The 24,487-nt window shown below is 39.0% G+C and overlaps 1 protein-coding gene and 1 long non-coding RNA gene across 2 annotated transcripts; one reads left to right on the top strand and one right to left on the bottom strand.

Annotated features, from left to right (window-relative positions):
- Window positions 1–15,004: 15,004 nt before the first annotated feature.
- LOC110891922 lies at window positions 15,005–17,730 on the bottom strand. The gene is made up of 2 exons (XM_022139394.2): window positions 15,582–17,730; window positions 15,005–15,495 (listed from the first exon to the last, which is right to left on the bottom strand). Exons 1-2 carry the CDS (start codon window positions 15,606–15,608, stop codon window positions 15,124–15,126), a joined length of 399 nt encoding a protein of 132 aa, XP_021995086.1. The 5' UTR covers window positions 15,609–17,730; the 3' UTR covers window positions 15,005–15,123.
- Window positions 17,731–17,865: 135 nt separating this feature from the next.
- On the top strand, window positions 17,866–19,394 carry LOC110890010. Its single transcript, XR_002564124.2, has 2 exons — window positions 17,866–19,269; window positions 19,384–19,394. It is a non-coding gene; the product is annotated as an uncharacterized LOC110890010 (long non-coding RNA).
- Window positions 19,395–24,487: the final 5,093 nt, after the last annotated feature.

Genomic DNA, 24,487 nt, shown 5'->3' with positions numbered 1-24,487 from the left:
AAACTAGAAAAATAAAACTAACTAAAATGCTGAAAAAGAAAATAAAAGTAAAAACAGATAGACAAGATGGATCACTTGGATCCGACTCGTGTGTAGTGTAACCTTTGATTATTTTCGCACTTTTGCACTTGTTTAAGAGATTATCTTAGTTATTGTAGTAGGCCCCTCTTTTGAAGGTGACGTTACCCTCAACCCAGTAGTTTGAGTCAGCAAGGATACAATCCTAAAGGGTCGGATTATTGAAAGATAATTAACTAAGTTATTAATGCATAATGTGGTAGGCCCCTCTTTTAAAGGCGACGTTACCCTCGACTAAGTAGTCTGAGTCAGCAGGGATACAGTCCTAAGTAGCCGGGTTAAAGTTTTAATAGTAGTTTAACTTATGAGGGGATCGAAGAGTTTGGACCCCCGCCATCCAATACCGTTGGGTATTGAAGGAGGGCCTACTAAATTTGGCCCAGGTCCTTTGCAGGATCTATACACTGAACAATGGCAAGACTCTTACCAAACCGTTCCCTTAACCCCCGACCAGGTAGCCAACATACCTCCATATAGACCGTGGAGATATGAATGGTGAAAATCTTTTATTTTATATAGACAGTAAAATAATGCCATGACACCACGGACAAACGATAAGGAAGAATCACCTTCAACATAAGAAACTAGTAATTAAAGTCATTAATACAAAACCAATTAAAAAGTGCAAAAGACTAAAAATAAAAAGTATTACACTAAAGACTTGTCTTCACCAAGTGATGTAAGAGACTTAGGCAAACATGGCCTTTGATTGTCAAGAACTCTTACGATCAATCTTGGATCCCGAGACGACTCACACACTCTATGATGGACAATGGATGATGGTGGTGGATGATGGTGTTGTGATGGTGGTGGGTGAAGTGTGAGAGAGGTGGTGTGCCAAGGGATGAGTTGCAAGAGCACCAAGCACTCCTATTTATAGGCTGATCGAAGCTTGGGCACGGCCCCGTGTCCATCTGACTCTCTCTCTTCATTAATTGCAATTCGCAATTTCATTAAATGCGTCTGCAACTGTTGACCAAGCCCCCGTGTCCGCTGAGCACGGCCCCGTGGTGGGCAGTAGAAGCTTCTATCACTTTGTCTTTTCTGCTGACACTTGGGCACGCCCCCGTGCTCACTGAGCATGGGGCGTGTTCAGTCTTCTGTCTTCTTGTTTTGCTTTGGGAAGATGCTGTCGGGAGGTCGGGCATGCCACGTTTGTTCCTTTTCTTGTATTTATATCAGATTTAGCTGTGTTTTTGCTTCTTTTGTTCATTTCAGCTCATTTTATCCTGAAAATACAAAAGGAAGACAAAAGCACACTTTTTCCAACATTAGTACTAAAAAAGGGTTAGTTTTATGCCACAATTGATGTAATTTATTTGTTGCATTTTGTGCACATCAAATACCCCCACACTTGAATCTTTGCTTGTCCTCAAGCAAAACTCTTTATAATGTGGCTTTTTCACTCCCAAATGGAATGGGTAGAAGAGAAGGTTTTTTGGACTTGTCATAGAGTGTCGGGATTTCCAAGATTCTTTATTTAAGTTTTATTTTTATTTATTTACAATCCTATTCGTCATGATTTATTAAAAACGTTTCATAAGATAAATTACTTATTAGGGCATAACATGCCTTTTTAAAATTCCATTTATATACAAGTTCACATACCTCACGGGGGATCACTTAACACTCGTCCGAAGGTGTATTTTTAGTGAATCACTCGAGAGCGGCATGGAACTTACTCCAACCATAGGCTTGCCAAGCAATCAATCCTCCTCCTTTTTAACTATATACCTTTGTAAATATCAAGAGGACTTTTTGGGTGAAGGGTTAGGCTTGGGCTAAAGGTGGGTGGTTGAGTTAGTGGTTAGTAAAAGGGCGAAAAGCGTAAAAAGGATCGGTTTTTATTTTTCACAATTTTATTTTTTTTATTTTGATGAACCATTTCTTTCAAACAAGGTTAATTTTGATGAACTTGTTTGTTTATTTGGTTTCATCAACTTTTTTTTTTTTTTTTTTGAAAAGTCATACGAAAAACCGAGCTTTGTTACTAAAAGAAAGGGTTAAAATAAAAAGGTTTAGGTGGGTAAAAAGGGTGATTGTTTTGGGTTAAGAAATGAAAAGGTTTAGGCTCAAAGGGGTTAACTAGGGGGATTTTGGGTATGTGGTAAAAAAATGAAAAATAATGGTGTAGAAAGAAAAAAGGGTTAGTCCTAATGCCTCCATCATTTACTTACTCGGGTTTAAGTTGGTAAGGACCGGGAATGCATTGTCGTGGCAAGTTCTAGAGTCGTACGAACCAAGTGGCTATTCACACAAGAAATGAAAAAATGAGCATTTAGTGTAAAGATATGTATTTGTATGCTCAATAAAGGCTCAAAACTCACTTTTGTGGGAATGGGTTTTTATGTGATCAAGTATATATAATCAAATTTTAACTAAGCTTGTCATGCCGTTTCATAATTTTCTTATGTTGGTTCTTTTTATCACGACGCTATCGGTTGTAAACTTGTAAAAATATAACCTTGTTAGAACTTGAAATTCCCAACTTAAACTTAGACAAGTAAAAAAATGAAAAAATTTTTGGGGTGATTAGCGGTTTCAATAGAGTTTTGTGTAAGGCTTGTTAATTAGGACTTGCAAGATTCAAAGTTTTAGCATCCCCCCTCCCACACTTAAATTACACATTGTCCTCAATGTGTCCCAAAAATAAGTTTTTAGGTTGATTGAATGTGTAAAAGGGTGTTAAAAGCAAAATTTTATGTTACTGGCACTCTGGACACGGCCACGTGGTGACCGGGCACGGCCCCATGTTCAGGTGCCAGTGACAAAATTTAATAAAGAGGAACAGAAGCTTGGACACGGGGGCGTGTTCAATGAACACGACCCGTGTCCAGTTACCTGAACTGGGCGATTCTGCAGATTGTGCAGCACGGGGCCGTGTTGGGCGGACACGGCCCGTGCTGAACTTGCTGTGATGAAGAAATTTTTGTCGGATGGCCCTGTTTTTGTGCATGGGGTGATGTTTCTCGTCTCCCTTGTTATCCTTGACCATCCCGAGTGTGTTTTATTTATTATAACACCATTAAACATTAAAATCATCATTTCATTGAAGTCATAGAGAGAAATACATAATCCTAGGAAGTCAATATTTTAGATAAGCGAGCACAAGAAGCTTAAACCAAGGAGTTCTAGCCTAAAAGTTATTCTAATTAGCAAAATTTCCGAAGAGATAATTCTCTCGGTTAGACGTGGCTTTAAAGAACTCCTTCCTCCGGGCATGGGTTCCTCATACGTCGGTGAACCATTCCAGAGGGCGGGCTCGTTGGCGTCGGTTTGAGGAGGTACAACTTCCACCGGGACTTCTTGTAGATCTTCAAGGGGAGGCTCCGCTGGAATGTTATCCCATCCGGTAGGGTTGTTGACTCCAAGAGCTAGGTTCCAATCCTCTTGAGGGAGGATTGGTTCCATGGGAGGTGTTACAAGAATATTTAACCTCTGGTGTAAGAGGGTAATTTCTTGAAAACTATTTTCCACCCCCACCGTAAGATAATTTATACGGTCTATTAGGACCTCCTCCACCGAAGTCATTTCATCGAGAGCTTCCCGTAGTGCCATGACGTAGTGTACAAGGGTAGCTTCAATGGAAGGCCTTCTCCCTCTTCGACTGTTTCTTGAATTTACAGAAGATGTTCCACTGTTTTCACTTGACATTCTACGAAAACAGACCAGAAATAGCTTATTTTAATGAAACAGTACTTTGGACACGGCCCCGTGCTCAACAAGCATGGCCCTGTGTTCACCTTTCTGCAGAATTTTGGATCAAGGAACCTCGAAGTTTTAAATTATTTTTCCAATTTGTGAAGCCTTTTTGAGTAATAATAACTTAAAACAATGTTATGCAACTTTTTTCTAACAAGATTCCTTGAACAAAACTTCAACAATCCTTACAATAAAGCTTGAAATCTCAAGCTTTAATGGAGGTTTTGGAGAAAGATGAAGAAGAAGGAAATGGATAAAAGAGGAAAGGACAAGATGGTTGTTGGAACCTTCTTTTAGAACATACCTAGGATGGTAGGAGAGAAAATCCCTTCAAATCTCTGTCCTTGGATGGTCCAAATGTGCAGGATTCTTGGCTGCATTTATAGAAAACGACAGCATGCTGGACACGGCCCCGTGTCAACTGGACACAGCCCCGTGTGCAGGCAAGATCCTGACACATTTTGTTCGTATTCTGACGTAAAGTCAGAAGGGAATCTTTTGGTGGACACGGGGGCGTGTTGGCTGGGCACGGGCCCGTGTCGAAAGGCTGATTATGAAGATTGTCTATTTTCAAGGAACTTATCCGGATCGGGCGGTTCCTTACTGGATGGGACAACCCCAAAGTACCTAAGATACCTTAATTGCTCTTGATTAAGACAAGAACGCAAGAGGTTGTCGGTGAGGGTGATTCCTATGCTAAATGTAGGTGGACAAGTCCAACCCTTTTCCGGGCTCTCGTTAAAGAAGGTGTATGCCGAATCTCTTAGGTCTATATATGCATCGAACGAAGTCGATGGGGAGTCCTTCACGGCACAATCGGCACAGGGACGACTATCGTCCAGGTCCTCACTAGAGTGGAAGGTATTGTTGGGAGCAACGAGGTTGTTTTTATTTGAATGCGAACCCAACAATTCTTCTTGGTCATCGTCTTGAGATGAATTAAGGAAATCCATCTTAAGTTCTTTTAACCAATTAAGAACCAGATCTTCTAGTTGAAATAGTTCATCAAGAAGCATTTCTCCTAAAATGTCCGGTTGGGCGCATTCGAGGGAGAGATAAGGATTATTTTTACTTTCGCCCCTCTTAAGGCTACATGAAAACGATAGGTCTATATAGTGGGGCATATAGTTCAGAAAATAGCATTCTAATTCTTTATGACCGCCTCCACATAATTGACACCACGTACCATAAGAGTGCCGAAAGTAAAAAATATCATTATCACTCATTTTTGTGTCAGAAATTACCAACCGTCGGGATCTTACGGTTCTGTTTTCAGTAACTGAATCTTGGCCACGGGGGCGTGTTGAGTGGGCACGGCCCCGTGTTCAGCTTACTGTCTGACTTAAAACAAGATTTCCAGTTCCAATGATTGGGCACGGGGCGTGTTCAGCGGGCACGGCCCGTGCTGAGTTCTGCAGAAGCTGAAAATTTAAGAAAATCCTAAAAAAAATAAAAATAAAATAGAAAAAATGATTAGGTCGTTGATTCCTAACTTTCTTAAAATCATTTTTACACTTTTTAGCCAAGTTTTAAATTTATAAACACGATATTCACTAACACTAAACACACATATGGGCAAGTGCACCCATCGTGGACGTAGTATAGTGTTGGTAAGATACCGAGGTCGTCCAAGGACACAAGAGCTTTTAGTACCGGTTTATCCTCAACGTCTAATCAAATCAAATGTTAGAAAAAGATTTTTAAACTAGAAAAATAAAACTAACTAAAATGCTGAAAAAGAAAATAAAAGTAAAAACAGATAGACAAGATGAATCACTTGGATACGACTCGTGTGTAGTGTAACCTTTGATTATTTTCGCACTTTTGCACTTGTTTAAGAGATTATCTTAGTTATTGTAGTAGGCCCCTCTTTTGAAGGTGACGTTACCCTCAACCCAGTAGTTTGAGTCAGCAAGGATACAATCCTAAATGGTCGGATTATTGAAAGATAATTAACTAAGTTATTAATGCATAATGTGGTAGGCCCCTCTTTTGAAGGCGACGTTACCCTCGGCTAAGTAGTCTGAGTCAGCAGGGATACAGTCCTAAGTAGCCGGGTTAAAGTTTTAATAGTAGTTTAAATTATGAGCGGATCGAAGAGTTTGGACCCCCGCCATCCAATACCGTTGGGTATTGAAGGAGGTCCAACTAAATTTGACCCAGGTCCTTTGCACCATCTATACACTGAACAATGGCAAGACTCTTACCAAACCGTTCCCTTAACCCCCGACCAGGTAGCCAACATACCTCCATATAGACCGTGGAGATATGAATGGTGAAAATCTTTTATTTTATATAGACCGTAAAATAATGCCAAGACACCACGGACAAATAATAAGGAAGAATCACCTTCAACATAAGAAACTAGTAATTAAAGTCATTAATACAAAACCAATTAAAAAGTGAAAAAGATTAAAAATAAAAAGTATTACACTAAACACTTGTCTTCACCAAGTGATGTAAGAGACTTAGGCAAACATGGCCTTTGATTGTCAAGAACTCTTACGATCAATCTTGGATCCCGAGACGACTCACACACTCTATGATGGACAATGGATGATGGTGGTGGATGATGGTGTTGTGATGGTGGTGGGTGAAGTGTGAGAGAGGTGGAGTGCCAAGGGATGAGTTGCAAGAGCTCCAAGCACTCTTATTTATAGGCTGATCAGAAGCTTGGGCATGGCCTCGTGTCCACTGGGCACGGCCCCGTGTCCATCCGACTCTCTCTCTTCATTAATTGCAATTCGCAATTTCATTAAATGCGTCTACAACAGTTGACCACGCCCCCGTGTCCGCTGAGCACGGCCCCGTGGTGGGCAGTACAAGCTTCTATCACTTTGTCTTTTCTGCTGACACTTGGGCACGCCCCCGTGCTCACTAAGCACGGGGCGTGTTCAGTCTTCTGTCTTCTTGTCTTGCTTTGGGAAGATGCTGTCGGGAGGTCGGGCATGCCACGTTTGTTCCTTTTCTTGTATTTATGTCAGATTTAGCTGTGTTTTTGCTTCTTTTGTTAATTTGAGCTCATTTAATCATGAAAATAAAAAAGGAAGACAAAAGCACACTTTTTCCAACATTAGTACTAAAAAAGGGTTAGTTTTATGCCACAATTGATGTATTTATATGTTGCATTTTGTGCATATCATTTATCAGAGTAAACCACCACATTTTATAACATTAAACACATGGGTAAAACCCAAGTTTTCAGTATACACACTTTTATAGGAATAAATCCTATTTTATTTAACAAAACATCTATTTTATTCTTAGGTAACTTTATTGCCACTTTTCCAAGCCTTCAGTGTTGTCCAGCTGGCTTCTATTTGGCTCTCACATTTTGTTACCTGAAACGCGTTTTAAAAACATTTTGTCAGTGGGAAATACTGGTGAGTGAATCCCAGTTTAATCAAATTTAAGTAAAACCATTTCACAGTGTATAGTATTGAGGGCGATCTCGCGATTACATTTGTTTCCAAGTTATACTAATTATCACCCGTTGGTACTGTCAGACCTGACTTGTGGAAATATTACTCCTTGACCAGGTGGTAACAAATTTTGTATACAAAACCCCAACATACCCACGATAATTGTATTATTACAAATACTCAATAACTGTTATTCGCATGGAAAGGTATTTAAGGTTTTGTAAAAATAGTTAACAAAAAGATTTACAAAAAATGGATCAACTCACATTGCTGTCTTAGGGTTTTGAGTAAGGATTTCCTGGGAATAATCTATAAATTAGACAAATGCACGTGTGTTAGTATAATAACCCATTTTAACATTAGTAATACCTTCCCCGAGACGGCATTCCAACGACTACGTCGGGCAGAACCACGACAGCCGTTACGGAACCCTAGATCAATCGGGCAGAGTATCTAATACGTCTTCAGGGGTTATAATATTTACATCGTAGCAGAACCTCGCTATTTAGGGGGTATAATGCCCGAGTATTACTTCTACTATTCAGAAATTCGTGAGAGAGAAAGAAAACTAAACGAAGCAGACTGAAATCCGATGGCCTCTATTTATAGTTGCTGAAACTGGGTCTCTCGCAGCCCGCGTAAAACAAGCACAAGGCTTACGCGACCCGCGTCAAAGCTAGGTCAATGCGTAGCCCATCCGGATCACCAACTAGGATCGACATGTGTTGGGCCACGTGGCGGCCCAGGGTTCAGCCACCTTTCATCCTCTCGCGGCCTGCGTAAGGTTAAGGTGAGGCTTACGCGGCCCGCCTTAACTTAAAATTTTGATTTTTATTTTATTTTTAATGTTATGTTGTATTTTGGGCTTGGTTTTCACATACGGGGTATATTTAAAGACATATTGGGACATTTTAAATATTTTTAGGGTGTCAGAAAAATAATCGAGGGTGTCGGTTTTCTTGAAGATTGTTACAAAAAATTTGAAGGATGAGAAGAAATCTGATGATAAACGGATTCTTGAAATACAGGAAAATTGTGAGAAGTTGAAATCTGAAAATGTCAAACTGTTAAGTGATTTGAACACTTTGACATTAGAAAACAAGGTTTTGAAAGTGAAAGAAAAAGAATTTGAAAGCAAAATGAAATCTTCAGAAAATGAAGATTTCTGGATAAAGCTTGAAAACAAAAATTTGAAAGTAAATGAAACAAAATTTAAGAACAATTAAAAGTTTTAGAAAATGAAAAATCTGTTCTTGAAAACAATAAAATTGAAAATGAAAAGACAATCAAGTCTCATCTTGAGAGAATATCTCAGCTTGAAAATGAAGCTGAGAATTCAAGAAATAAAATTGATGAGGTTGAAAAGAAATTGAAAGGTTTTGTGACCTCGTCAGAATTTCTGAATCATCCTTGTCCAAAGCCAATCAATTCTGTTCCAATAAGTGACAATGTCACAAATTTTGACAAAGTCAAAATTAAAGATTGTGATGAGAAAACTGATGATGAAAATGAAAAAATTGAGAAAAAGAAATTATTTTTGAAATTAAAAGAAAAGTTTCAGAAAACTGTTCCGTAATCAACTGAAAAAGGTGAATGCTTTATGCAAAAACCTTTAAAGAAGAAAGTGGAACAGAAACAAAAAGTTAAAAATTCGGAAAATTTTAAAAACAAGAATAAAAGCTCATCAGTTAAATCATCCAATCGTGATAAAAAACCACAAAAATCTGAAAATCAAAACTCAAAAACAGTTGGTATTAAGTGGTGCAGGTTTGACCACAGTGCATCAAAGCCAGATCCAGCTTTCAGGAGGAGTGGTGATTACCACAAAGCCAAACAATGCTATGATCTAAGTGTGTGGTGTGAAAGTGGTGAATGGTACGATAACAGGGTGTGTTACACTTGTGGTGTTCAAGGACACATTGCTGTTAACTGCCAAAGTTGGAGGTTCGAGACAAGAAGATGCTTTGAATGCCAAATCAGAGGCCATATTGCAAGAGATTGCTCAATGAGATCAAATGAAAGATCGAGGGCTGAATCTCAGAAAAGGGTGATGAAATCAGTCAAAATCAAAGAAAAGCCCAAGGAACTGAAAGTTCCAGAACAGAAAGTGAAGCTTTCACAAGGGCAGAAAGACAGACTGAGGAAGAAGAGGAAGAAAGCACGAGAGTATCTTGAAAGAATTTTGTCCTCGGATAAAACCGGAAAATCAGATAAAAGTTCTGATAAATCGTCTTGCTCTCCAAAGAATGACAAATCAAGCAAAACGAGTTCATCAGATACAAATATGAGGACAGAAGAGAGATTGCAGAAAGGAAAAATGTCTGGTAATGAATTTGTTTCTTCGGAAACAAAGGAGCTAGTTGTTGGCAATGAATCTGGTTCATCAAAGTCAGACAAGCCACTTTCAGGCAATGATTCTGGTTTGTCAAAACCAGAAGAGCCATTGGTTGAGATAAAAAGTGACGATTCCGGTTTGACAATGAATGATGAAAATTTTCCATCATTGTCAAAAGGAATTTCAAGAACACCCAAGGACCGTCAGGCTTGGGTGAAACTGTTTAAATGAAAAACCTGACTTGCCAGAGTTCCCAGGTTGGTAAGCGTGGAACATGAATCGACACATTTCTTGAGAAATTCACCTCGGTGATATTTCGATTAACAAGTGGTTAATCAAGGACATTAAATTGTACTTGATTTTCTATAAGTGGTTTTTGTTGTTAAAATCAGAAAATGATAAATCTACATGTGGTTAAAAGGAACAAGATGATGAATTGAACCCCAGCCTACATGTGGTAAAAACAACAAAACTAGTTTTTCCGGAAAAATCATTTTGATTAAAACAAACTTAAGTGTTTTGAAATCATAATAGGAAAATAGTTTGTTGTGAGGGGGAGTTCTGATTGTTTATGACTAGTGGATGGCGAATTGAAACGATTTGATATCAGTTTGTCATTTTTTTGTACAGTTCATTTTAAAATTTTTCCAGAAAATCAAAATTGAAATATATTTTGATTTTAGGGGGAGTAAAAATTTAAAAAAACTAGAAAATTTGAAAATGTCAAAAACATTAAAAAAATTCAAAATGAGTTTTGTTGTAAAAAAGGAAAATGATAGTACATAAGCTAGACAGTTACTGTATGCTAGAGAAATGTAAAGTTTTAAAGTTTTAAGCAATCTCGCTGATGATGTGCTGATAGGTTTTTGCACATTTAGTAAATTTGATCGGGATATAAACATAAATCATAAACTTGCTTATTTCGTGGGGAACATCTCTTGGATATATAGGTAACCCCTGAAATCCTGTTTGAAAGATGCTATTTCTGACATACTAGGTCTTTGTACATGATGATATATGGGGTATTATACCAGGACTTCTGATTTTGCGGAAGCAATAGCCTAGTCCTCGTATAATACTTTGCAATTGCTTTAATTTTAAAGCCAACCCTCAGTACAAAAATGATGACACATTGAAAAATGTTAATCATGTGCTGTTGAAGTAAAAGATCTCCTAAAGGGGACCCACCAAAGGTCGAGTCGTCATCTCTTTGCTGAACGAAAGTTCTGACCTGAGCTCTCACGGTTTCGCATCTACCCCTTAACAGATATCATTAGTGTGCACTCACCTGTAAGACTGAATATAGTTGTCTGGATACGGGAGTATATTCAGAGATGGTACACACGTATAAGTTAAGATCTTAAAACACTAAATACGTATCCTGAACAGATTGAAATGTGTGTAAAAATTTAAGAGGATCAGTATATCAGCAATCCAAGAGAATTATTTAATTCTGAATATGAAATCAAAAGCTTAACGGTACTTGTAACTTGTCAACAGCTGATATGATTCCCTAAATCTCTCAAAAATAGTTTTTGTAAATATTTCTTTACAAATTTCATAAAATTGAAAAATCCAAAAAGATTTTCGACAACTGATGTTGGAAAGCTGATATTCAAAATTCCAGGTGCTAAGCAGGATGAACTTTGGGTTGGAAAATGTGTTTTAGTGAAGAAATTTTTTTGTTTGAAAAAAGAAATTAAAATTAGTTAATCAAGGTCATTAATCTTGAACTTGATATAACTATTATGTTTGAATGGTTTCTACCAGTAAGTTTTTCTTATTGATTTAAGTAAAAACTTATATTTTGGTAAGAAAATGTGTGCAGGAGATATGGAAAAATCTAGGTTTCTGATCCTGTTGCTACGAAGAGCCATGAAATGTTGCAGAACCTTTGGTGGTCTTAAACAGAGGTAAAGCCAGGATGCGATCTCAAGGCGATAGCTAATTCCAGACAACGATCCCAGTCTGATTAGAGGGGGAGTCTGACGAGGTTAGAGCCAAAGAGAGATCCTGGAACGTCATTCAAACAGACCGATCAAGATTGAAGAGTCGTCATGTTGAAGACTCTCACTGAAGATTCCATCAACATTCAAGGGGGAGTTTGTTGGTGCAGTTGTCTGTCGACTTCATCTTCGTTCGAGTCTTAGACCAGATCTGACAAACCATGGCACGTTGTACGAGAAAATGTCGAAATTAGGTTTAGAGCTAATTCTGTACGAAATTAACATACCTAATTCCGCCTGTAATGGTAATCTCGTGTGAACATGTAAATATCGCGTGAAACGTAATTCCGTTTGAGACATGTTCAAACGGAATTAGCAGTCTATAAATAGGTGCTAGGTCGAGTCATTTCGTACGAAATTAGTCCCGGTGAGCCGAAGTGCTGCCGAAGTGTCGACTGAGTTGTAAACCTTGTGTTTTCAATAAAGTAGACAGTTAATAGTGATTCCGGTGTCATACAAGCCAAACGAAGACTATTTCAATGAATTCCGCCTCTGATATAGTCTGAGAACACTTCTGATCGACTCGTTTGGTCGGAAAAACGATCCTACAGCTGAACACGCCCCGTGCTCAATGAGCACGGTGGCGTGCCCAAGTGTCAGCAGAAAAGACAAAGTTGTAGAAGCTTCTATCACCCACCACGAGGGCGTGCCCAGCGGACACGGGGCCGTGGTCCACTCTAAGATTCGCAGAATCTGAGGAAATCTTGATAGTACAGATACGCTTCTGCACACGGGGTCGTGCCCAGCGGACACGGGGGCGTGGTCAATTAATGCAGATAAACTGCAATTAATGAAGAAAGAGAAGAGGGATGGGCACGGGGCCGTGCCCAATGGACACGGGGCCGTGCCCGAGCTTCTGTTCAGGCTATAAATAGGGGTGCTTGGCTCACTTGCAAATCATCCCTTGGCACACCACCTCTCTCACACTTCACCCACACTCCACCACCACCACAACACCATCATCCACCACCATCATCCATCATCCATCATAGAGTGTGTGAGTCGTCTCGGGATCCAAGATTGATCGTAAGAGTTCTTGACAATCAAAAGCCATGTTTGCCTAAGTCTCTTACATCACTTGGTGAAGACAAGCATTTAGTGAAATACTTTTTATTTTTAATCTTTTCGCACTTTTTATTTGGTTATGTATTAATAACTTTAATAACTAGTTTTATTGGTGGGATATACTGAGTATGATGATGATGATGATGATGAATAACTAGTTTTATACGTTGAAGGTGATTCTTCCTTATCATTTGTCCGTGGTGTCTTGGCATTATTTTACTGTCTATATAAAATAAAAGATTTTCACCATTCATATCTCCACGGTCTATATGGAGATATCGAGCCGGGGGTCTCATTGGAAGCAGCCTCTCTATTCCTATAGGGTAGAGGTAAGGCTGTCTACATCTCACCCTCCTCAGACCCTACCTTAGCTTTGCTATTGGTGGGATATACTGAGTATGATGATGATGATGATGATGATGAATAACTAGTTTTATATGTTGAAGGTGATTCTTCCTTATCATTTGTCCGTGGTGTCTTGGCATTATTTTACTGTCTATATAAAATAAAAGATTTTCACCATTCATATCTCCACGGTCTATATGGAGATATGTTTGCTACCTGGTTGGGGGTTAAGGGAATGGTTTGGTAAGAGTCTTGGCATTGTTCAGTGTATAGATCCTGTAAGGACCCGGGTCAAATTTAGTAGGACCTCCTTCAATACCCAATGGTATTGGATGGCGGGGGTCCAAACTCTTTGATCCCCTCGTATGTAAACTACTATTAAAACTTTAACCCGGCTACTTAGGACTGTATCCCTGCTGACTCAGACTACTTAGCCGAGGGTAACGTCACCTTCAAAAGAGGGGCCTACCACATTATGCATTAATAACTTAATTAATTATCTTTCAATAATCCGACCCTTTAGGATTGTATCCTTGCTGACTCAAACTACTGGGTTGAGGGTAACGTCACCTTCAAAAGAGGGGCCTACTACAATAACTAAGATAATCTCTTAAAAAGTGCAAAAGTGCGGAAATAATCAAAGGTTACACTAAAGGCGAGTCGGATCCAAGTGATTCATCTTGTCTATTTGTTTTTATATATTTTATTTTTATTTTTAGCATTTTAGTTTTTATTTTCTAGTTTAAAAGCTTTTTCCTAAATTTTTATATTTGATTAGACGTTGAGGATAAACCAGTATTAAAAGCTCTTGTGTCCTTGGACGACCTCGGTATCTTACCAACACTATACTATGCTCACGATGGGTGCACTTGCCCATATGTGTGTTTGGTGTTAGTAAATATCGTGTTTTATAAATTTTAAACTTGACTAAAGTGGTTAAAAAGGGCTAAAAATATACATAAAAATATATCACACCAACTACGCATCACTGACCACGGAGCTCATATTGGCCGAAACTCAGGTGTTATCATATGTATGCTAATGGAAAATCTAGTTTACAACCGTTCATTGACATGGAACGAAGTAAACATGCAGGATGCTTGTGTCAGATATAGACACTACATGGTTGATGAACTCTACGCCGGGCGCTACATATCAACTAATTTTTGAAGGCTGGACGTACGCATTGTAAAATTTAATTCTTATATAAAATTAAAGTACTAATTACTATTGCGGTTACGAGAATTTGTTACATGATTTTCCTAATTAAAACATAAAAAAACTAAGCTATTATTAAAATTCTGCTAAATTATAAGATGGAAAAATGTCATCCATTGGACTCTGGGTTTCTATCTCTTTCCCTTTTCATTTGCCTGATGATTTACGTGAACAAATCTGTGATGGCATTGGATCTAAACAAACGTCACGACCATGGCCGAACGTTCGACACCGCGAACAATATACCTGAACGGGCTCTTCCCCACGAGATAAGATTCGGGTATTTTCTTTTGGACGGCCAGATTGACGTTTTGTAATATGCGGCGGTAATACACTGCCAAGGCCTTCTGATATCACCCATTCAGACCTATGAGGCAGAGGATTAATCGATTCTTCATACGTTTTTTTGTATACTTCGTTTGAATAACACGAGAATGCATAATGACTGCAGTCAGGTTCACCCAAAAGTCTTGAAACATCAATCACATGCCCACAAGGTAGACCAGAAACTTGCCAGACACGGCAGCTGCACGAACGATTCAAAAAATCAACTAAACCCCTTTTCCCACCGTCTTCAACAAGAAAACTGTTTGTCCCAATGCCTGCAACAGTCCATGTTCTAGACCCTTCAATTTTCTTTAAAATTTTCTTCTGTGCCCACTAAGTCAGTGAGTGGCTCTCCTGCATGCCCTGCAGTCGATGGTCATAAACCCATTTTTGTACGGAATCGCGGAAGAATTCGATAAGTTGCGTTATCGGCATCTTACGCGAGAATCTAGAAAAAGAGTTAATAGACTCTGCACTATTAGATGTCATATAGTGGTATAGATTGTCGGGACAATGAGCTCTTGCCCATCTACCAAACCCAATATTTGTTAGAACCTGGCGTATTCTAGGAACGACAAGACACAAAGCATTGAATGACTCGTTAAAGTCAGACATCCGATAAGATTTACATGTCTTCCACCATAGTGCCTCGTATTCTTTTTTTAAATGACGGCAAATGTAAATTCATCATCAAATGACGACAACACAACTCGTGGTAAACACGTGGAAACACGTTTCTAACACCTACATGTATAGAATTCGCCCTATCCGAAATGATCGCCATATCTGCTATTTCACCAACACACTCTCTAAGCTTTGAGAGAAACCATGTCCAAGATTCACCATCCTCTGATTTTCCTATGCCATAAGCAATTGGTAAAATCTGATTATTTCCATCCATGGCCACTGCTAAAAACAACGTCCCTTTAAATTCACCCTTTAGGTGTGCCGCATCAATGATAACGACCGGTCTTAGATTAAACATAAAGCTACGAATCTGAAAATTAATGATAACAAAATAAGATCAAACCCATGTTATTCTAAAAAAATAAGAACAAGTACAAACGAAAAGGTGTAACTTACCGCAGCACCTAACGCAACAAAAACCATTTCAAAACGACTCTGCTCATCAACCAAGATGTGAGTAACGCTTCCAGGATTTGCAAGCTTCAAATTGTAACAGTATATTGGTAGTTCGGCAAAAGAGTCTCAGGTTGTTCCTTGTAGAAGTTCAAGTGCATGGCTTTTACCACGCCAAGCTTGAAGGTTTGTTATCTCAACCTCGAACCTTTGTCTAAAATCTTTGACAATCTCTTTTGCTCGATATATCCTACCAATGTCTTTTAGTTGTTCATTTAAAAAGTGACCAAAACCTTTGGGTTAGCCTGACGGAAATGTGGGTGTGTTTGCGTCTTCGAACAAGTGTGTCTATCATTCATATGTTTAACAAAAATAAACTACCACCAGGAATATCATATGCCTTAAATCGCCATTCACAACCATCACCCATGCATGACACTTCATACTGTGTCTTAGATGATCTATCAACTTTAAACTCGAAATGCTCTAACAAACATTTCTTTCCCAACTCAAGCTTCATCTCTTCTTTGTTATTGAATATATGACCGGCATCAAACACTAAAGATGAAGAAGCTGATTCGTTGTTAGACGTGGATGATTTTTCAAAATTATTTTCTAAAATAGGACACTCATCGTTTAAAACATCAACACTTTCTTTTACTGAAATATTTAGATTTGGAGTTTTGAAGTTGTTTAAAGAAGAAAAACTAGAGGAACCAACACACCAGACTCTTCAATAACATATAATTTATATAATTCAAAAGGATTCTGTATCGCCAAATCAAAAAAAAATCTAACATCTCGATCATTAATTATATCGATCGGATCAGTAAACGTAGACATCCGGTATGACAACCGTGTAATGTTTGGAGTATCACACATCTTAGAAACATAGTTTAAAAAACTATTATATGAATGATCTGTTTCAATTTTTAAACCACGCCTCCTTGAATCGCCATCAGTAACATACTCAATGTTTCCGTTAATGACATCTCACTTCCCCCTAGTATAAACAACAAACTTGACCCTCATGTTGTGAGATAATTACTAAAAAACAAACTCTTAGAATCTTAGATTTATACTTCAAATACGGTTTTTCATAATGTACAGTATTTAAATTAGGGATCCCTCTAAATAAATGCAAAATGCCTTAAATTCCTACAAAATGTCTTAGACTCATACAGAAACGTCTTCAATTCATACAACAAACGTGTTAAAATAAGAAATCCGGCTCGAGCTGATGTAGCCGGCTAAAGAGAGTGAAATGGCTCAAGCCGGGTGGAAACGTCTCAAGCCGTTTGAAAAAGTGGGCAGCCATAACGAAACGTCTCAAGCCGTCTGAAACGTCTCAGCCAAGACGTCCAGACGCCTGAGTTTACTGTCAGACACGTGGCAGCGTATGGTTGGTCAGCCGCCAAGACGCTAGACCCCATTGGTGGCGTCTCCCCAAGACGTTTGACTTGGCTATTTTCGAAAGGTCGACCAAGTCTTGGCCATTTTGGCTATTTTCCCTAGTATATAATCAAAGTTTTCTGTTGTTCGCCTATCTACTCTGGTTGAGCATCTTGATTCCCTTATTAGAACGCATGCTCATTTGATAAAAGATCATAGGTGTGGCTCGTTCCTGTGGTCTCTACTGCCAACTCGTTTCACTCCACTTTACCGTAGTAACTACATCAAGCTGACTAGCTCCCTGGCTCGTGTGACTAGCCCTTTTACTTTACTTTCACTCAACATCCTAGCTCTAACAAGTCAACTCCGTTCCTAGTTTCACTACCATGCTTAGCAAACGAGCAAGGAAGTATACTAGCTGAGCTAGTCGGATTCTTAGTTACCACTTAGTAGCCTTATTTCACTTACAACTATCTAAGACATTCACGGATTGTGTAACTGCTGTTAGAACGCGAATGTAAAAAAGTGAAGATTGGTTTTGTGCCAGGTCATGGTGATATACTGGATTGGATAATGGGTTGTTTCGTCGATAGCATTATTTGATGTGGAATGCGTAGTAGCTCTCTTATTTTGCAACCTTAATCACACAACAGTCGATGCAGAAGAGAGCATCCCTACAAAATAGTAAAACTTCCTTTTTGTGATGTTAGGATTTGTGTTACATACATTGATGTAAGTGGAATCAATCACCTAAATGACATGATTCAACTCCCAGTGAGATTAGGAGCTTCATAAGAATAGTAAGTCGAATCATGTAATTAACATGATTCCTCAATTGAAGCATTGTTAAAACACTAAAAGAGTGATATTAGAATATACATGAGAAGGAAGAAAGTTGAATGAGCAAAATGGCATGATTCAACACTTCATGAATTGTTTGTTAGAATCATCCAATTCGCACTCGCTTTAACTAAACTACAATATAAATAGAAATCAACAAGAACTACCATTTGCCAGAAAACTCCTCTTCGATAATAAATCAATCCTTACACTCAAAGAGATTTCTAAAACAAACAATGGCTGGAGAATTCAGACTACACCAACTTTTCTCTGAAATAGAGAAAGAAGAAACATTTATAGAGGAGCGCAAAGAACTCCTTATAGTTATAGCCGGGGAATTCTCTATCTTCTTTGAATGAGGAGGGAGAGTACTCATTCCCCTTCCTCTGGTCGAGTGGCTTCACTCCTATAAAGCTAGTTCTCACTTTCGAGCTCTTACTCCTCATTGAAAAATAAAGCACGGAGGGAGAAGGTTGACTTTGAGAAAGAAGGCGTTCGTTGCCACTTTATTAGTAAGTTTACCTCAAAGAAAAGTTGGTGTAGTCTAAATTCTCCAGCCATTGTTCTAGAAATCTCTTAGAGCGGGCGCGAATTGGATGATTCAACAAACAATTCATCAGTTGTTGAATAATGCCATTTTGCTGATTCAACTTTCTGATAAAACTATAATCATTGTGTGGTAAAGTGGGTTTAGATTCGAAGAAGTCATCACTTGTTGCTCATTTCGCCCACTATTGGCCTCAACCAATAGAAGCCTTTATTTATTTCCGTAAATGAACATCTTTTGTTAGGGAACACATGTTCCTTTGGACCAAAGGTAGAGCCAAAATTTCCTTTGTTAGACGGAAAAAGGGTAGTGTAACTCTGATATGTTTGTTTGATCGTTCTTTCTTCGAGTGGGTTTATGTGAGTGTTGCACATTGTAACTCCAACTATCTAGTTTCTTGCTAGAGATGTCGTTTTTGTCTGTGAATATATTGATGTTTTTGTTGCAGGCCAAAATAAGGAAAAACAAATGAGACATCTTTGAAAACAATGGTTTGCGTGAGTTTTTATCTTCAATATTAAATATATTTTGATTCAATAAAGAAAAATCATAGTACTGACATAGTCTTATTTATTGACTTCAAAATCAAAATATGTTAATGGCATTATCATTTTAATTAATCATACCATAGTCCTTATAGTATAAGATATCCAACAAAAAATAGGTTGCTGCACTTTTCCACAAGTCTGGCTGTGTTGATGGAATGCCGGTATTACTACGTAAAGAATGTTTACAAATCATTAATCACCTTTTTTACCAAACGCTCCAAAAAGAAAGAGAGAGGGTAGGAGAAAGAAAAAGGGGGTGTCGGTCTGCTTCCGGCGAACTCCCAGTCGATGATGGCAATCAGATAGAAGATCCAAGGGGTGGTCATGGAATCTAGTGGTTCCTTTGAAGACTCGAGTGACGATGGTTGATATTCGCTAATTTACACATATTTTAGTCCCCCATTTTATCCCCATTTTATGCGTTTTCGGCCGTAAAACCGTCATGCGGATACTTAATCATGTATACTTTTGTTTACAGGCCTAAAACAATATACCAGACAAGATGATAGTGAAAACGAGGATTTTTCGGGCGAAACGAATGAACTGCGAACATTCTGTGGAAAATTCTGACCTGGGCAAGTTGCACCCCCGTGCGACTGGTGGCACCCCCGTGCGGATGCGACAATAAGGCTCAGCTCGGCGTTGCACCCTCGTGCAACTGGTGGCACCCCCGTGCGGATGCGACAACAAGGCTCAGCTCGGCGTTGCACACCCAGTGCGATCAGGAGTGTAACGAAATCCCGGCAACGCACCCCCGTGCGACTGGTTGCACCCCCATGCGGATTCGATGACCAGCCCCGATCCCGGATATGCACGCCCGTGCACCCCATGGCACGCCCGTGCGAGACCGAAGACCAGTCAAATCTGCTGATGTCACGCAGTATGGTGGACCACCACCAATAATTGCTTAAAGTGCACGGTCGTGCGATCGGAGAACGACCGTGCAACATCGAAAAAGCATAAAAACAGAACAGAACCATTCTATTAGCAACTCTGGAATTTTGGAGAGCTTTGCAGACGATTTTGAGGCTCCGAAGGCTTCTGCTTTCACTCGGATTCAAGCCACATTGCCCGGTTTTGCTCATTTACTATCCGGATTCTTAATCTTGTGCTTGTTTATGGTTGGGTTTTCTACTCTTTCCATGTTTTTGTTAATCTTTCAAGCATTTAGGTTAATGTTTATGTATTATTGTAGCCTTTGGGCAAAAACACAACAATCCCTTGCTTGATTATAACCATTAGTATGTTAATCTATGTTTGTAATGAAATTTGGAAGTGTTTTCTATGATTATCTTTGATGATTAGTTTGCAACCTTGTTATTGATATTGATTTCTTGATTATAAGTAATTGTGTTGGATGATTGGTGCTTGGTTAGGTAAGATAGTTGCAAAATGAAGCTTATTTAATCATGTATTAGTAAACTTTTAATTTGGTTAACTAGTTTAACTTGGTTAAAATGTGGGCACCATGATACTCTAACGGGTTAGTGGTTTAATAAAATGTAATTATTGTTAATCAGGAAAGCTTGCCTTCACGGAAGGACTCTAACGGGTTAGATGGTGTTGTTACGAATTCTTGCCATGATTTGTTAGCTTAGTTAGTAGTTTCGGCCAAAATTACTATCTTGGTGAATTTATGCGTAAGATTTGTAAAATGAACTCGGTTGTGATTTAATCTAGTCTATGCTTGTCTCGGTGGTTGCATTGTGTTTATCGGTGTTGCTTTCCTTGATTAAGTGAGGTTAGAAAACTCCTAACAGATGACTAACTTATTTTTAGGAGATTTTTGTAGACATTAATCTATTGCACGTTAAAGAACAATTTTAGGTGGTTAAAGTGTGTTTATCGTTTTAACTTTCCGAATGATTATCGTGTTAGGATTCCCGAAAGGGATACTAATTGTCTCAAAATGGAAAATTGACCGAATGCTTCTAGTGCCAAAACTGACTTAGTTGACATGCTTTGGTTGTGTATTAAGCAAGGCTATTTATATATAATTTACTATGTTTTATAAGTATTTATTTATGCTTACTTTAGATTAATTAAAACCAAAACAACTTATGTTTTTACCGGTAATTTAATGGCAAGGTCTAGTATTATTTCTCCGCCCATTTCAGTGGATCGATACTTGGTTCTTACCGATACTTTACTACATATATGACGGGGTACACTTGCCCTTTCGTGTGTGTTTTGATGTAAAAGTAATAATCACTTTTATAAATTTAAAACCAATTCGTGTGTAATTTCATTGTAAAAATATGTGTAGTCGCGCACGTACCAAGTTTTTGGCGCCGCTGCCGGGGAAGTGGCGAGTTTTAGGAATGACCCGAGTCATTGTTTTATCGGTGTATATACTTGTTAATATTTGTGTATACTTTCGTGATTATTTATTCGTTGATTTATCTGTTAATATTTCTTGTTTTTAATTTAATTTATTCGTTTTCATGATTCTTTTGTACACTTGTAAATTTTTATTCTATTTATTTGTTCTAATCCGGATTTATTTATTCATTTATTCGTTGAATTTTCGGCTCTTAAAAATCGTTTTTGCACTAGCCGATTCGATTATTTTCATTGCTTTAATTTTTATAAAAATTTCGGCCCATTTTCGGATTTTTATAAATTTTTCAGCCCATTTAAAATAATATTCCGTTTCTTTTCAGCAAAAAAAAAAAAAAGAGACAGCCTTATTATAATAATATAATATTCTTGTCGAGCAATTTTTCGTGTCCTCAACCCCTGCTCCTGACGCTGCTGAGCCTTCAGACGAACCCGAGCGTGATCTGAGGAGACGTCTTCACTAGAGATCCCGTGCGGTTGCGCTGCAACTCGCAGCAGCTGTGGACGAGCAGGTGGTATCCGCTGAGACAGAGGGCCCAGCCGACGAAGGACACATCATCATGGCTAACGGCAAGAAGCGTGTTTACGAAAAAGCTTCATTCACGTTGGACAGGACCATACACAGTAAAAGAGGTATTTCCTTATGGGACTGTTGCAATAGAGAACGTGGACGGCGTTATTTTCAAGGTAAATGGGCATCGGTTGAAGGTTTACGTTGGAGGGCCGATCGAGTCGGCAGTGGAGGTTATCAAGCTCCACACCCCGCATACAGCTTAAGTGTGGGGACATGAGTCTTGCTATCGACTCGCCGACAAAAATTTAGCATGAGTCTTGCTATCGACTCGCCGACAAAAATTTAGCATGAGTCTTGCTATCGACTCGCCGACAAAAATTTAGCATGAGTCTTGCTATCGACTCGCCGACAAAAATTTAGCATGAGTCTACGCTACTGACTCGCGGATTAAAAATGTAGCAAGAGCGTCAAAAGCGCTTTAGGGGTAGTATCGTCTTTTTATGTGTTTTTCTAGTTTTAGCGTAATTTAGGAGTGTTTGGTAGTTTCCGTTCGTTTGTACAGTTTTTATACGTGCCGAGTGAAGGGTCTACGTGGGAATATTGTTAAAACATGTTGCGAATGGTAAAAATGACGAAAAATGGCCAAAAAGAGTGCTGAAACTGGTTTCTGCAGCAAACAGACACATCTGCAGATTTGGCATGGCCGTGCCATGGGTCGCACGCCCGTGCGATTTCGGGCTGGCCAGCACCTCGAGTCGCACCCCCGTGCATTACCGAGGTCAACGTGCAAGAATGGGTCTACATCGGATCCGCACGCCCGTGCGAAAATCCGCATGACCGTGCGCATGGTCAGGGGCATTTTGTCATTGTTCCATATAAAAACCCTCATCTGCATCCACTTCTCACATTCGCGAAACCCTACTACACTCTCGTTCCTGGCCATTTTTTTCCCAAAATCGCACCATTTTTCAAACGGTTTCTCAGATCTTCTCGCACGGTTTGTTTTTTTTTTCTTGTCGATTTCCTATTTTTATCGCTTTCTAGGGTTAGATTCTCCGATTTCTTCAAGGCTTTTAGGGTTCCCTTCATAAACAAATCGAAACCCTAGCCCTTGCAAGAACTTCACAAATCATGAACACCCGGCTGATTTCCTAACCCCCTGTCACTAGAAACTTGAAAAATTTCGAAAAGATTTGACTGTTCTGATTTGGGGTTAAGAATATGCAGAAAACGGGATCGCACGGTCATTCTGTACATGGAACGGTCGTGCGTATGCGGGTCGTTCATGATTTTTAACTGTGGTGCCGGATATGCACGGTGATGCGACCAGTCGCATGTCCGTGCAATCCCGTCATGTTCCGATAATCAAAACCGCACCACCACTGATCTCGGTGACGCATGACCATGCGTCCATTCGTACACCCGTGCGAAACACCCAGATCAGTTTGACAGAATCTTCATAACTTTGTGTTCGGCTGAGCATGAAGAGGAGGAGCAGAATCAGCCACCACCCACACCACCACACCAGCAGTTCCAGCAGCACTAAGACTGGCCACCCGGCATCCCATCTTATCCTGATTTGTACCAACAATTTCAACAAATGCAGCTGAACCAGGAGCAACTTCGAGTCAACCAGGAGGTGGTGCTAACGGTGATGATGAGTAGCTGGTGGTGGTAGTAGCATTTCAGTACTTTATATTTCGGGTGTTCATTTTGGTTGTTATTTCAACACCCCCGGTTATGTACTTTTTATTTTCAGACACTTTACTTTATGTCTTGTCTTTGTTGGGATTTCTAGTATTTCTATTTATGTATATTATGGTTTTTATGTTTATTCTGTTACTGCTCTGTTTTGGTGTACATGTGACATACTTGCAGATCCGACATATCTTGGACCGGAGCATATAACAGACACAGCTTTGGAAGTCTCGTTTCATCAGATATCATCTTGAGGGGAGTACTATTATCCTTTTTCTCTATATTTCGGGTTTCGCATTGGGGACAATGCGAAGTTCAAGTGTGGGGAGGGGGTTAACTTTGTTTGTCCTCTAAAAAAAAAAAACCAGAAAAATCATCCAAAAATATCCGTGTTCTGTATATATTTTAGTAAATAAACTGGTTGGTTGTGTTTTAGAAAGCTTCGGACATGATAAAAACTCGACAAGCAAAATAAATTTTGAAAAAGGAAACCAGAAAGCGTGACAAACAAAGAAAGACTTGCATGATAGTTTTCACACTTTTACCCATTCCTTCCATTACGTGAGCATATTTGAGCCTTGAAATTGTTATATATTTGTTCATTTCGGAGTAGGAGTGAGCCGGATGTCATGTGTAATTTAGAACTTGTCACTAGCATGCTTGTTAAGACCATGAACTTGCGGAATTATGTAAAAGTGATAGAGGCACTTAGATTACCCCTTTGTTGTTAGCCTTGTTCTTTGTGTTGTGTTTCCTGTAAACCTTAAATTACCTTTAGGATTAACCATGTCGAGCCTTCCCGTTTACCTTTGTCTACCCAATATTATCGCCCACTTAGCCAAATGTAGCCTTTTTATGTTTTAAACCTTTTAGTGTTGAAACTCGGTCAAAATAATCGTTTAACTAGCGCTTGTTATAGTTTATTATTCATTGTATAAATCCATTAGTTTGCAAAAAAAAAAAAAAAAGAAAAAGAAAAAAAAACACCCTAAAATAGGGTGAAGTAGACAAAATTCGAGCAATTTTGATT

This window comes from Helianthus annuus, chromosome 4, assembly GCF_002127325.2.
Source record: "Helianthus annuus cultivar XRQ/B chromosome 4, HanXRQr2.0-SUNRISE, whole genome shotgun sequence".
NCBI lineage: Eukaryota > Viridiplantae > Streptophyta > Magnoliopsida > Asterales > Asteraceae > Helianthus > Helianthus annuus.
The sequence above is the reverse complement of the archived record's forward strand: the minus strand, read 5'-3'. Positions and strand labels throughout refer to the sequence as shown.

Coding starts and splice junctions, on each gene's coding strand:
- LOC110891922 (XM_022139394.2), bottom strand. CDS start 15,608: ATGGTTTTTGTTGCGTTAGGTGCTGCG. Junction 15,496..15,581: donor TTGTTGCGTTAGGTGCTGCG/GTAAGTTACACC, acceptor ATTAATTTTCAG/ATTCGTAGCTTTATGTTTAA.